Source organism: Nothoprocta perdicaria, unplaced genomic scaffold (assembly GCF_003342845.1).
Source record: "Nothoprocta perdicaria isolate Ctin4 unplaced genomic scaffold, notPer1 scaffold_0, whole genome shotgun sequence".
In the NCBI taxonomy this organism is placed as follows: Eukaryota; Metazoa; Chordata; class Aves; order Tinamiformes; family Tinamidae; genus Nothoprocta; species Nothoprocta perdicaria.
Window position 1 is genome coordinate 8,364,999 of NW_020454092.1, and position 15,666 is coordinate 8,380,664.

General features: G+C 36.4%; 1 protein-coding gene across 2 annotated transcripts in view; it reads left to right on the top strand.

Annotated features, from left to right (window-relative positions):
* Positions 1–15,666, top strand: part of PTPN4 (protein tyrosine phosphatase, non-receptor type 4) — a 55,670-nt gene that overhangs the window by 9,873 nt on the left and 30,131 nt on the right. For both annotated transcript variants that reach the window (XM_026053969.1, XM_026053962.1), the window contains exons 3-10: positions 789–831; positions 938–1,016; positions 4,690–4,734; positions 4,979–5,031; positions 7,201–7,321; positions 8,422–8,509; positions 8,798–8,886; positions 10,643–10,706. In XM_026053969.1, coding sequence (XP_025909754.1) covers positions 789–831; positions 938–1,016; positions 4,690–4,734; positions 4,979–5,031; positions 7,201–7,321; positions 8,422–8,509; positions 8,798–8,886; positions 10,643–10,706 — 582 coding nt within the window. The remainder of the gene's footprint in view (positions 1–788; positions 832–937; positions 1,017–4,689; positions 4,735–4,978; positions 5,032–7,200; positions 7,322–8,421; positions 8,510–8,797; positions 8,887–10,642; positions 10,707–15,666) is intronic.

Here is a 15,666-nt window from a genome sequence, read left to right on the forward strand (position 1 = left end):
GTTAGTTTTATAGTGGTACTTGGTCCTCTGTGCATTTTTTTCTCTAATCATACAGTAATCTTTATTCAGTTCCTCTCAAGTCACCCACACAGAGCGTTTGCATCTGTTTGCATAATTAGTTATTTGTGAAGAAAAATATCACCCCCAGAACTGACTGCAAATTCCTAGTGGGTACCAGACACTAGGAGTTGGCTAAAACACAACAAGGTGTGTGCAGGGCCCACTTGGTTTGGGAGAGGGGAGCAGTTTAAATGACTTAATGCTGAGAACCAAGATCTCATTGATGTTTGCAGCAATGGTTGCTTGTCTGAAGATGCATCTTGGCTTTCCTACGACAGCATTCCCTGGCACAGGCAATCAAGATCTGGTTGCTGTCCAGTGTTTTGGGGTCCTCAATCCAGTAGACCACGTCCTCTGCCTGTAACTTAGAAGGTCATGGTTTGATTTAGCAGATAGTCCAAGAACAGCTAAGGATGGGCAGGCTCTCCCCGAGTGGTAGCTCGCGTCGGGCTCAGCCACAGTCATCGTCTCGCGCCGCGTCGCGGGAGCCTCCGTGACACCTCAGCACCCTGCCATGGGTTCCCGGCCCGCRGAGGCTCAACTCGCAAGGGAGGAGCAATTGCAGCTGTTCCTGATAGCTGTTCCAGAAGCAGGAAAAAGACTTTGTATGCCACAGTTTTGTTATGGATCACATGGGAAGCAATAAGAAGCAGTGGTTTCCTGATACATAGAACTATAATTTATTGTTTGTTCCTCTAAAGTTAGTGTTACCATTTGTCTCTTTCCAGAGGTGGCTGGATCCAAACAAACCTATCAGAAAACAATTAAAAAGTGAGTACGTGGATTTATTGAGTTAATTCAAATAGCAGTATTGATTAGCTTTTCAAAAGTGACTTAATTAATTATGATTACTAAGAAGTATTTTCATTGGTTCTAGGAGGGTCTCCTCATAGTCTGAACTTCAGAGTCAAGTTCTTTGTGAGTGACCCAAACAAGCTCCAAGAAGAATATACTAGGTATGTCTAGTTAATTTATCAATAAAACATATTTTTCTGGAAAGCTTACATTTAGTATGTTTAAGATTATGTTTAGCATTGATATCAGTATTTACCAACATGTAATTTTTGCCGAATAATTACAGGCAAGAACTGTGCATTTGCACCGAACCTAATAAGAAGCTTATAACATAACTAAATTTACAAATACATAAGCAAATTCGAGCAACCACATGAAAATATTATTGAAAGTATTCAGGAAGAAAAAGGAAAAAAATAGAATGGAAAAGTTTGATTCCACCATTCATATGCAAGCATAAACTTAKGTTGCCGTGTTTCCCCTCTGGGATTAAAGTATCCTAATCATTTTGCATATTCTATGTCTTTTTTTTTCCCCCCACTTTGCTGTCTCTTACTAATAAAATCAATTTCTGCTGGATTATATAAACTTATTTTGATAGCAGTGTGCTAAAGAAAATGCTTTGTGTGAATTAGGTTAGGAGGGTTGTGAAATACCATTAGTTCCTGCTGGAATGCCTCAAATTTTCAATATTCTTGATTAGCTCCAGGCCCCTACATAAGTGGCATGATTTGGCAAACAGATTGAAAATCATAGATGGTTGCCATTCTGAAAACAAGTCAGCCCCATTCAGGAAAAAGCGGCTAAGTGGTTAAAGATGAGCTTAGGAATCTAGGCACCAAATGCATGAAACTGTAGCCCCCATTTGTTTACAGCTTGCTTTGATTTGTCTTATTTAAAAAAAAATGTATACACATGTGCAGACAGACTGAATCTACTCAAATGAGTCTCAGGAGAGCCTGGAAAAATCTTTGTTTTGTTGGAATGTTTACTTTGAGAGAATTTGGTGATTTCTGCATCAGAATAATAAAAATGAGTTAAAGTACAATACATTTGTAAGTACAATAATATTTGTAGAAAGATGAAAGAATAGTAACATTTGTTCACTTAAACAGTAAAAAGATAAGGCAATTGTTTACTTAAATGTTATTCTGTAAATACAGTGCTGTACATAGAGCATCCATTTAATAGAGAAAGACAGTATGATTCCTGTATCTAGGTCAGCTCTGGCTTTTTTTTCCTAATAGGCCAAACTGTTCCTGAGAAAACTGGTTTGTATTTGGAATTGTTAAGAGAGGCCTATTGTCTGTGGGGGATTTTGTGACAAAGTTAGGATGCCTTGGCATTAATGAGGGCTTCTTTCATAGAATCAGTATGTTCCCTGCTTTAAAAAAATAAATAAATGAAACCTTTTTGACAAACTAAACATTTTAAAGATGTTCAATTTTTACAGATGTAATGGAATAAAAAGGAAGTGAGTTGAAATGTCTTTCCAGAGAAAAGCTGCAGAGAAATCTCGGAGCGTATTAGACACCCGAGAGCGCCTGCAAGGGCAGCAGGTTGGGGCCGGGTCAGCGCCAGTGCACCCTGTACCACAGGGTTTCGCTTTCAGCACGTGCTGTGGTGGCAAATAAAACTCCATTACTCCTGCTCTTTGCAGGACCACTTGCTAATTGACAGTGACCACAGGTACCAATAATTCTTATTCTTCCTGGAGATTTATGGAGAAGGGGGAAGACGTTATGCGGTGCCATCTGCCTTGTTTAAATGAATTTGCTGAACGTGCTTGTTGGGATTGGCATTGCTAAAGCTCTTATTGATTTCCCATTTTGTTCCATAATGTGTGCGGCCTRTGTGCTGCAAAGGGGACGATTAGCTAACGAGCAATTAACTTCCCCTGCTCAGAAAGCAGGGAGCACAGAGTGAACTCCTGCTCACTCTTGCTTATTCATGAAGTCCCTGAAATGGACCATGGAATATTTCTAATTAAAACATTTCACTAAATGGAAAAAATGAAGTGGCTCTATGCATACTGTTTTTGTTTTCCTCTCACATTTTTGCTGTGTTGACAGAAAACWTGGATTTTGTCAATATATTTGTGAAGAAAAACTGAAGTGAACTATGTGCAATGTATCTTAATATATAAATTTGACTTTTTTTGCTTTAGTAATTGGTAAAGAAATGTATCCTTAACATCAATGTATGTTTTAAGCTGGAAAATGAAAAAGTATTTTGAAGCCTCTAAAGCTGGCTAGTGTCACAGTTTTGCCTTCAGGTTAATATATTAAAAGATAGTTGTTGCCATTTTGGCTAGATTCAATACCTCTCCATTTGCATGACTGTTTTCCTCATTTTTTTTTTTTGTCTCAGTCGTAGGAATTAAAATTGACTCTTTACCTCAGCTCACTGTAGCAGTTGATTGAGCCCTTACCACATTTACCTTCAAAGTGGTTTTGACCATTTTCTGAAAACTACCCTAAATCTTAACTTAAACAATTGTAAGAACTCCAGGGTATACTATATGTAATGCRATGACATATTCTGCTTCTAATTGCTTGGTGCAAATTAATATTGGGAAATATTTAGTGTTTGGTTTTAGCCTGACTTAGTGCAAGTATTTTTGCTAAGTAGTTTCTATGGGTATTTATAATGAATGAGTGCGGCTGACTCGAGGAGCTTTATCTGATATTTAGTTTTGATACTAGGAATGTAAGCAGTCCCAAAATGCAGTTATTTTACAATAAAGCAAGAGTGATGTTCAAATTTTCCTTTTGGTGGAATACCTTTTGAATAAAAAAGCACCAGAGCATTAAAAAGTCTAAAGCTGCTTTGATTATGTGAAAAAGTTCTTTTGGTGAAAATAAATGTGCTCCCACTGTGCCAGCTCAGTGGCAGTCACACGTGTTGCCCCAGCTCGGTCTCTGTTTCCATGGTGGGTTGGAGCAGCTGTGATTTATTACTCTTGATATCAACACTTGTTTTTCCCTGAAATTCTCTTAAATGTGTGAGTGAAATAAGAGGGAACTAAATTGAATGAATGGTACTGATAGGTTAATGGAATATTTGATTTTTATTGGCAACAAAAAGGAAGCATTTTAGAAAAACACTCTTTTGGGTGTGATTCTTTAAGTTCTTTTTTATCTGCTACTACTGTGTTTGGTTGTTTTAAAGTGTTCATCTCCTTTGCTATTTCCTGCTTCTTTATTTGCAAGGGTGGACGTAGGGAGAATAGATGAACTTCTGAAACAGGCTTTTCTTAAATGTTAATTAAAGAAATATTCAAAAATTCAAGGGAAGCTGGAGGACTTTGAGCAGAAGGCTTTTAACGTAAAAGAATGTTCAAGTGTTATTTCGGAGTGTTACTCCAAAATACAGAATGTATTAAGAATACTTTGCTTTCATTCCAGACAAAATAATGTCAAATACCCAGTGAGAGTAGATTGTTATTTAAATTTACCTTGCCTGGAAATCACTTTAAAGTGCCTGTGTATTTGGAAGCACTTTTCAGCTTTTGGTTGAGCAGCTGAATAGTTGTTTTTCACCTTTATTCATCATAAAGGCTTATCTAGTCATTTTTTTWAAATAAAATTGAATATAAATACTGGAGTATAAAGTAGGTGATATAAAAATTTTGCAACATAGTAAAGAAATACAGTATATCAAGATAATARCTTTGATTTATAAAGCTGTATTTTTTTATTAATCACAGTTTAATTCTCTTAGGAGCATAAGCAGTAGTGTACAAAATGCAATATTTAACTGGAGACAAAATGTATTCAATAGATGAAAAGTTATTTGTAATTATAATACCCTTTTCTGTTTTTTTTTAATAAGGTACCAGTATTTTTTGCAAATTAAACAGGACATTCTTACTGGAAGGTAAGGCATCTTTCTCATGATAACCATTATATGCAAATTCTGTTGAGGAAAAAAAAAGTTAAATTATCGATGAGGGGTTTTATCTCTAAAAGGGGGTTTTGATGCATGCAAATTGATGTGTTTGTTTATCAGTTCAATTTATGCTTTTATAGACTGTGGAAAAATGGCTTTTCAAAATAATGATATTTCATATGCAATGYGTAACTTTATTCATTTCTCCTTTTTATTAAAAATATAAAAACAGATTGCCCTGTCCTTATAATACTGCTGCTCTTTTGGCTTCCTATGCTGTTCAGTGTAAGTATAATTATTATTCAGATACTTTAAAGTACTGGAATATATAAGCAGTATTACTGTTTCATTCATAATGGATGGTAATAGTTATGATTAAATAGATTTATAGTACATTTTATTGTTATATTCACATGTGTTATTTTACTTTTCACGTAATTGAGGAAAATGGGCTGCCTTTTTCCCCAGCAGACTGTATTTTTGCTGAATTAAATATGAAAAAATACTTCTCAGTTTTTACCCTTTTTCTTCTTTAGCCCCATCCAGTTAAAAAAACAAAAGCCTCAAAATCAAAACTTTGCGTTTCTTTATGTTCTGGAGTGTGACAGYTCTTTCTGAGAGTGGTAACAGGGAGATTTTTAGACATGTCATAAATTGAAGCTTCAAAAGGGATGTTGGAAGAAGGGAGTTCTGGTTGTATCTGGCCAAATACTTAAGARATCTGTTGCCAATTTTAAATCATTGTCTGTGATAGTTAAGTCTTGAAGACGGTTTAATCCTCTTCCTCTTTCCCCCACTGTCTTTTCATAAAGAGCAAATATTTCAAATTTAATAGAAAGAAATACAAACATGATTCTCTCTAAAGCAAGTGACCTTTCAGCCTCTGCTTCTTGGATTCTTGACTGTCAGAGRTCTTTTTTCTTTTTTCTCCTATGTTATTTTTATATCTGTCTGTATTCATGTATCTTTCTGCTGTTAATTCCTTGTATTTACATTACTATATATGCTCTGTGTGTGTAAGAAATAATTTTCATCTTTCTAGGGAAAAATTCATAGTCATATTAATGTAATATTGTGTGCATTGTTGTAGGTAGGCAAAGAAAACTTGCTCACTTTATTCCAGGGCAGTTGAGCAAACGATTTCTCTTGAACAAAACACCCTAAATTCATCTATTTGGAAACAGATGTGTGCTGTTAGTCCTGTACGAAAAGTCCTGGAAGCCATACCCAAAGGATTTACCTTAGCAGTGACTGATAACGAAGCAGGAATTACAAACAGTAAATTAAAAAGAACAAGTGATGTGTTTTAAATTATTGTAGGAATAGCTGTGAAGTGTGCAAAGTTGAGTTCTTAGCAGTGTTCTGCACATGCCTRTTCCTCACCTCTCTCTGGCTGTAGCTCCTGGAATTCCTTACAAATCTTTGGCAATGGTAGCTGCAGAGCTCGGGTAGTTGYGTGTTCTCGGAAGTGGATTTTAGCAAGGCATGCACTCTGTCACAGAACCTGATCTCTTTGGCAGTTTTTTAGTGATTTAGCATAGGTTCTGCTCCTGACAGKGCAGATGTTGCAGATTTTGTTCCACTTCCCTTCTCTCTGTGATCCTCTCCCACCCTGAGCACCTTCATCCCTCCATTTGTCACTTCCATGCCCTGTGGAAGTGTCAGTAAAGCTGCCTGGGACCCCACACTTGGCTTTATTGGTGTGAACTTGACAGTTTTCACCTGCTGTGTTACTTATTTATTGCTGTAAATCTGTTATATCCATTACTGACACAGAAAACTGTTTTTCTTCTGATTATAGCAACGACCTCAAAGTCTGTATTTTTGTCAAATTCTGTTCGAGTTTGTACACTTTTGATTTAAGACAAGAAATGTGACTTTAATACCTGTAATTTTAAGAAATGACTTGTTAGAATTTCATAAATGCACTTGCCAGTAGTTTTAAATAAGTAGTAAGTATATTTATGCATGCTTTCTCTTTCTCCACACACATGTATGAATTTACCAAAAAGTATTTTTTTAAATGCTTCTGAAAGTATCTTGGTGCAGAATGCATTGATTGCTTTTGCAAATTTTATCTTTGGGGAAAAAAATGGTAGTTCTGTAAAAACAAACTGAAAGTATTTGCATGAAATATCGCATGAAAGCAAATGCTAAGGAAAAAAATGAAATACTTATTTAGCACTACCCATTCTGATAGTAGATAGGAATTTATATATCAAAAATCATTTAATAAACTCGTTTCATAAGCACTGTCTGAAAGCTCTCTTAAAATCTATTCACTGGCAATGTGGCTTGATTTATATAAAAGGGAAACGGAGGGTTCAAATGTCCTTTGTATTTTTGTTTGCTGATCTTAAGGCATGCWAGGACAGATTCTTGGGAATTTGGGGGCATTGCACAGATGCCAAACACATCCATAATAAACAATAACCTCTCTCTTTAATATTTTAGCCGAGCTGGGAGACTACAACCATTCAGAAAACTTGCCAGGCTACCTCTCAGACTATTCTTTCATCCCTAGCCAGCCTCAAGACTTTGAGAAAGAAATAGCAAAATTACATCAGCAGCACATGTAAGGATTTACAGCAGAATGTATTAAATGACTTTGTCGACTCCTGACTGCTGGTGCTATGTTATTGTATACAAAACCAAATCTTGTCTTAAAGGTTTTTGTAAAGATCTACGTGTAATGTTGGTATCTTTTGTGGAATGTTTGTGTGAAAAGTACCATTGATTCTCTTCATGGATGGTATTTCTATGTCAGAATGAGAAGGAAAGTCTTAGCAAGTAAGTTAATGTTTTAAAGCTACGCTGAAGGAAGTATTTGAGAGAATTTTGAGGATATTAACTTAATAGGAAGTGATTTCTCCAATAACTTTTATTTTAATCATTGGGAAAACTGTTTGGATAAAGGCATTATTTTCATGATGCCCTTACCATTAGACAAGCATCACTTTAGGAGTAACTGAGAAAGAAAAGTAATTTCAATATCTGATGTTTCCTGTGTGCAATTCTGTGACCTTTTCCTGAAGAGCAAATTGCCTGAATTGAGGAGTTTCCTGAGGAGAAGATGATGAAAGTAGCAGAAAAGCTATATTAATACTTCACTTGTATTAAGTGGTGCTCTTTCAGTGATGGTTCTTTAGTATTTTAGGACTTAGATACTCTGTTGGTACAATAATATTTAATAAAATTAAGAGTGTGTTTACAAAACCATCTGCTTAATTTGGGTTTGTTTTTGGCACTAAATTACTGAATTATTACATTTCAGTGAATGACTTAGTAAATTCAATTAAGCAGCGAAAATAGAAGTGGGCTAGTGATAATTTAAGTTTGGAAGATGAGCCTTGAGAGAAATCGCTATTACCAGTACAGAATACAAGTTTRCAAAAATTCTAGATTCCAGAGCTCCACGGACTTTTAAATGATACAGTGCATTAAAAGTAAAACATCTGTGTTAGAAAACTGTGTGCTGCAGACTTTGTCTATGTGGAAGCAGAAGATTTTTGGATTACAGTCTGTTTATGGTGAAAATGAAAAATGAGATTCCTAAGGAGGAGAGGGGGGAAACGCAGTAAAACCCACGTAGATTTTACCTGAGCTCGCTGAAGAGCTGGCGGGGAGCAGGTTTATGTCCATGTTAGTGTTTCTTATTGAACTTCTTTCTTTCAGAGGGTTGTCTCCTGCAGAAGCAGAGTTCAATTATCTGAACACAGCTCGTACCTTAGAACTTTATGGAGTTGAATTGCACTATGCAAGGGTAAGGGCAAGCCGGGATGCACTGGCACCACGGGACACTGTATGGGAGTAAAAGAAATCTGCTGTGGATGGCTAAGGGGCTTTGAGATTAGAATTGTATCATAAATCATTGTCATTATATAATAATGGGAAATCTTATATAATGGGACCGTGATATAATGCATCATGTATATAGTGTGTGCTAYGAAATATTATATAATGCAAATTATTTAATGAGAAAAACATAGCTATTTTAAATAGTATAAATAGGAGTATTTGTTTTAAGTCAACTGTTTCTTTTCTTTTGAAGGATCAGAGTAATAATGAAATAATGATTGGAGTGATGTCAGGAGGAATATTAATTTATAAAAACAGAGTACGAATTAACACCTTTCCATGGTAAGGAAAACTATTTAAGCAAATACTTTTTTTTTTTAGTGGGAGGGAAGTTGTTTGGAATTTTATTTTATTTTATTTTAGAGCATACTTTACTAATGTCACAAATGTAAAACAAAAAGACACTGGAATGTAATATCAGGTTGAATTATTTTGTCTCATGCTGTGCAAGAGAGGGTTTTTATGGGTTATTGCCCTGTTCTGCAGGCTTTGCTGTTGAATGATTGTAGGGCAAAGCATAATTTTAATACACGTTTTCCTCAAGAATCTGTAAGCGTATTTTTGTTTAGTTATGTGGACGGGATCACTACTATGGAAATGTCAATTTTATTCTAGCTATGTTTTTAAAAGGAAGACTGGACTTAAAATCAATCATTCCTCCGTTCTTCTGCAACCCACTGCATTTCTGAGGCATTTCTGAGAAACAGTGCCCCGTGCGTCTGGTGAAACTCAGTTTTCCCTGAGATAGCAAAAGGCAACTRATAAAAGTGCAGTCACTTTGGAGACACCTGGGTGTTGGTCTGTTCACTGTGCATCTCAGAAATGGTATCCTTGACTTCACTGACATAATACAATTTCTTTTTTCTTGCTAGCTTTACTGAACCAATAGAGTAATTTGAGGTACAGAAACCATCAGAAATGACAGTTCAGATTAGTAACAGTGCTGTGCATAAACATGTAGTATGAAAGGCTAATTGTAATGCCTGAGGAGTTTGCTGCTTGATTTCCCTGAAGTTAACTGCGTGAGCTAGATTTTTTGCTTTGATTTTCATGAAAAGTGTCAGCAAAATCATCTTGGAGTAAGATAGCATATAAATTTTGCATTCTACATATTAGAGCAGTTATTCCTTTTGAAGCTGACRTAAGTTAATGAGGTGAGTTTTGTTACAGTTGTAGCCTCGTAACGTTTTTGATCAGAATAATATTATGAAATAATATGAAATTCCACACAAGACGCACACATGCCTCATCTTACATTTCCTTGGAGGAGGATATAGATAGCTTGTGTTGGGAACATGGTTGGTCTCTTCCCATTTAGCATAACTAGCATATAGTGACCGTCCAAAATGGGCTGGAAGTACTGCTTGTTTCTCATATGCTTATGGATAAGCTGCAAAACAGAAAAGTCTGTAGGCTACTTTTTTCGTGTTGTGTAGTATTTTAAATGTTTTTCCTGCTTGATATTATGGCAATAAATATATTTTATATATATATATATATAAATAAATGTTTAAAATAATCAAGATGATCAACTCTTCACTTATGTTCATATCTGTTCTCAGCTATTTTGCTAAAGCAGCTTCTGGTTACATTTAGAAGCATGAAAGAATAAAGAAATAAAAATATCTTTCAGCTCTCAGTTAATAGTATTATTCTGAGGAATAGTGATGGTGATTTAAAAAAAAAAGAAGACTTCACACTGGGGTGACTTGGGGATAGAATAGCTCTAGTTTTTGGAGCTGGTAGATATGTAAATAAGTTGAGTTTAGGATAAAAACAATAGATGAATGTGATAGGTAACTCAAATACATAGCTTATAAATTTGAAAATATGCAAGTTATATTAGCATTGAAATCTTACTTTCTGTCAATGGAAGTTTAATGACATCAGTCTGAAAGCTGTCCTCTCTAGAAAGTGTGTGTGTGTGTGTATATATATATATATATAAAAAAAATTATTCTCAGTAGTTGTATTTAAGCTTTATGGCGTGATTCAATATACTAATTGTTTAAATGTTCTGAATTTCTTTTCTGTTTAGGTTGAAGATTGTAAAAATTTCTTTTAAGTGCAAACAGTTTTTTATTCAACTTAGGAAAGAATTGGTGAGTACTGTCTTAAAACTGATTTTGAAAACCTAGAGCAATGCAGTTTCTCCATAATTAAAAGTGTGCATTCTACTTAATGTAATATTATTTTGATTTCTGTCTTTAACTGCAATTGAAGGGCCATTTTCAACTGTGTTCTAGATATTTTGTTATCAAATGGACCATTACGATGTTTATTTTTTTGATTTGCCTTGCATTTCAGTTATTTTAGTTTCACATTTGYGTATGGGAAATAAAGCTTGCATATTTTAAGAAAAATGTAAAAAAGAAAGTAAATCTAAACTAAATTTTAATTTTGAAAGAAATGAAGTTAAAAATAAAATTAATGCATAATGCTGCTTCTCTTACACACTATAAAAAAATATACTATATATGAGTGCTTTATATTTTTCAGGTTTAATAATACAAGTTTTTTTATCTTTAAATGGATRAGAATGTCTTTGCAATTTTAGATGGCATTGTTGTTTTCTCAAGGCTGCTCTCAATCAGATAGCAAAAAATTCAAGCTGTGTATGGTGATTGGGTGTGTTTCGTAGCTTGTGGTGTTTGCCACTCTGTGAAGCACCACAGGACCCCAAAGAATTTAATTCAGCAAGATCCAGGTTGGAAGGTGCCTATGGGAGATTAGAGTCTAAACTCATCACAGCCAAATCACTAGGGAAAAGTGGATGAATTAATTGGAAGTATGGCTATGTAATTAACTTACCAGATTATTTTAAAGGATGTTGCATGATTCTGTCTTGCAACTGGAAAGAACTGAAGATCTGAAGTGCAGAGCCACTGAGCGGATGGGGAAGATGGGATCTAGGCAGAGAAGCCTCACGAGTGCCACAGCACCACTGCACTGCACAGGGACACTGTGCACACATAAGAGAAACACAAGGAGGAAACACCTGGTAAATCAGAACAGGCCAATAGCTCATGCCTATAATAGCATGATGCGTGGAACCAGAGCCTATAAAAATGAGATCCAGGAGTTTGAAATTTTCACGGGTGGAACTGCCTGATTAAATGAAAATGCTTGGAGGGGTTGGACGCTGGGCCCTGGTGCAGCACAAATAGCTGTCAATTCGGAAGTGAAGCAGCAGGAGCTGGTACTAAAGCAAGGATTTTGGAATTATTATGTGTGGAAAGAAATTAATATTGGCTATTAGATGAAATAAGGAGGAGTTCCTATCAACATGAGCAGACATGCAGGAATGCCAGAATGATAATGATGCAAAAACAGGGAGGGGAATGTTGCATCGTGGTCATGCAGGTATTTTCTAATATAATGCAGGAGATCCAGGCCAGTTCTAGAAGGCAAATTGATCCCTGGCTGCCTGGAGATCACATTCTGTCTTGATACCAGGATATTTTATTTCCATTACAGTTACAAGAATTATGTATTAGGGTATGAGATGAGAATTTGGCTACTTAATTAAGAGTTAAGRAAAAAGCCATGAAAATTGAGACAGATGTAAAATCCTTAATAGACTCTTAGGATAAGAGTCTAACGTAGCTCCAGCTTCAGTTAGCTGAAGACAACTTGTTTTGTCTCACAGTAATTAACTAGCCAAAACTAATCCTTAGACTTTCTCAGTAGTAAACAGACACCTGCAAAGGATGAAGCATCCTCCATGAGCTGGAAATTCATTTTAAGATGGATTAAGTTACTCTCTGATGCGTGCATACATTTATTTTCATCCTCCTTTAATAAAATAGGGAGCCTAATGGCTCCTTTTAAATAGCAGAAACCCCTGAAATGACTTGACCGTTGCTTATTTGCTATGTAAAAATGCCCACTGGTCTACTGCTTTGCATAGCTATTAAAATACTGATTTTTATGGTATAGCAATGAACATGCATTCATATCATGAACATCAATATCATCATTATCATGTTACCATTATATCATCATGAATATCTAATCGTGAGCATCATGATAAGTTTCAAAGTTGCATGTAAATCTAAAATAAAAATTATCTATAGCCATTCTCATGCAAATTTGAAGTGCTTCATTAAATTAGTTGTCTTGGGAGAAGAGTTATTTTTATGTTTTTTTTTTCCACAGTGCTATACTTAGTGTTTTTAAGTAGTTCTTTTCAAACTACTTTTGAAATTTCAAATCATTTTTCAAATCATTGGAATGCGTATGTAGGGCTTTTAATTGCAACTGTACTGAAAAGTGCAATCTGTTAATTGCCTTTTAAGTTTATTCCCTGAGTTGGCACTGCTTAGAGGCATCAACAAGCAAGGAATTATTTACCTACTTTTAACAGATTATATCTGTGTTTAAATAAATCATATAAAGGAAGTCAGTTGTTTTCGTTGGTAACCTAGCGTGCTCTTGAAGTTGTTGTRTATTCTGTTAATTATGTTACTAGGGAGCCTATTCCAAGTGGGTTTGCTTTTCATTGTTTGTTTTGAATTTGAGGGAAAAGAGTATTATCTGTACAACTTTTTCATCCAGTCTTGGAAGCCCTCTAAGCAGTAACTTATTTATTTTTCTCTACTGGATTTGCACCCCTATGCTTGTGCTTTTTCTCCTGCTCCATGTTACTTCCCTCATGTGTTTTTGAAACTATTCCAGGTCAGGAAGTGACCTGGACAGTATTTTTGTGTGTGTTGTTTRTTTATTTATTTTATTATTCTCCTGTGCTTCTCTAAGCTGCTCTTAGCTGCCCCCTTGGCTGTTGGATGGCAACAGTTAGCATCACACTCCTAACACTGTCCGGTGTACTTTAGCAGTCTTGATTCTTAGACAGCAAAATAAACTATTCAGCATGTGCCTTTGCTGCTTTAGAGCTCAAATATCTGCTGGTAAAATCACTGGAGTCCTTAACAAAGCAGTCTTGAGGCTTTTGTCCTTGAGCCAGACCTGGTTTAACAAGGAGGAGGGAGGCAGAAAAGGGGAGTAGTTTTTATTACGGTTTGTGCCCTATTTAAGTTTCTGCCATTGGACTTCTGCATTAAGCATTGATGCTGCTGACAGTCTGTGTGATACTTAAGCTTTCTAAGGACTTTCTTCCACTCTTCGGGAGAGAAGGAACATCTTGGGTCTCTGGGATCATGTGCTCATAAAATTGTAGTCTGTCTCTGTCAGTAACTGTATATATGAAGAGAGAGTATGGGTTTTTGTTTTGTTCTGGCATTTATATTGGTTTATGTAAAGGAAAAAAAGTTCCTTTAGAGTATGCTTTTTCATCAAAAAGTTATTCCTAAGAAATGAAAGATCAGAAGGCCTTGCCTCCAACCAGGCAAAGGAAGGTTTGAATGAATGTCCCCAGCCAAGGTGAAGCTCAAAAGCCTGCTGTATGTAAGTGGTACATGAAGTACAACAATCATAGCATCATTATGGTTGGGAAAGACCTTCAAGATTATCGTCTCCAACCCCAAACCCTTCAGCACCATTCCTGGTAAACTATGTCCCTAAGCGCCTCATCTACATGTCTCTTGAACACGGCCAGAGATGCTGACTTCAGCACGTCCCTGGGCAGCCTGTTCCGATGCTTGACTACTTTTCCGTGCAGAAATTCTTCCTAATGTCTAACCATGTTCGGATAGACATTAGGCATAGACAGTATCCATGTTTGTTTTTTTTAATCCTCGGTAAGAGCCCCATATGTAAGCTAGACTTTATTTTGCCATTTTTCTTTCAGTGTTTCTTTTTGCATTCTGTAGGTAGCCTACCTAATAATAATAATAATAATAAAAAGTATGGTTGTAATTTGGATTAATTTACATGTTGTTTGACAGACGTGTAGTTTCACACTTAAGCCCTGAGTGTCTTTTCACTCATGCTGCCTTCCCGCTACTTTTCTCTCTATGGAGCAAGCCTGCTGGTTTTCTGTTTGCAAGGAGAAACATGGATGCAATTAATGGGATAGTYATTTCATAGTGCAGCCCAACTATGCCTCCCCACGGCAGGGACTTAATGCGCTGAACTGCCTGTGTGTCACAAAATTCACTCAGTCCCCACATCCTTGAGGGCAAAGTGGCTAATCTACTCTTAAGGCTGCTACCAGTCAGCTGCAGAGCCAGGGTTTACGCCCCACAGTGGTCAGCAAAGATAAGTTTCAAGGGCCCGACTCATGTCTGAAGTTTGCAGAACCCAGTGTGGTAGAAAAAGGGGTTGGTTCACTTAGGAGCCACTGTCTTGCACTCTTCCTTAGCCTGAAGTTTAATTCCTGGGTGTAATTGAGGTTAAGGGTAGGCTTTGAGAATCAGTTGTCCGTGTTGCAGTGGAAACCTTATGGGCTATGAATACAACTCTTGTTAAGGCGCCTTAAAGCTCTATCACATCCAGTCCCTGTGAAGGTGCTGTTGTGCATTACAATCAGGCTGATCCAGCAGCAGCTCCTTTTCATTGCCCATTAGCAGCTCTTYCTTGGTGGTTACCTCTAAATCAGTACTCACACAATCATATGGTGTTAGGAGAGCTGGGTCAAYTTATTCTCTAGCACATATACCAGAGGGGAGCAGTATTTCCCTGGCACCACCCCAGCCTGTGGCTATAGTGGTTTAGGTGTGACAGGAATATGCATGTTCCSCAGCTCATGGACCTTGTCCAAATTGCTTTCTGACTGTGGAAGGGCTGGCAGAGCATTAGTTGTGCTGTATCAGGAGAGCTTTGTACTGGACTCTCAAATCTTTGCTGCTTCTAGGTGAGGCGGTTGTAATTTCCTAGAGCTGCTGTCTTTAAAGATAGAAGTGTAAAGAGGAGGTTGTTTATAATAGTGAGTACATTTACATTGTTTATTGGTTGGGAAAGCCTTTTGGGGCTCTACAGGTAATGGACTTCATTTCTGCTGTCTTGCTTGGACTTGTGAGTACTTTTGTAAACATCTTTAATAGAAAATATATGGGAAAATGTGTTTATATAATTCCTGTAAACTAAAGATTTTAGATGCCTTTTTTTTCCCGTTGAGTTTTGTCAAAAGTGATTCAGAATTTACTCCTTACCTTTGAAATCCAA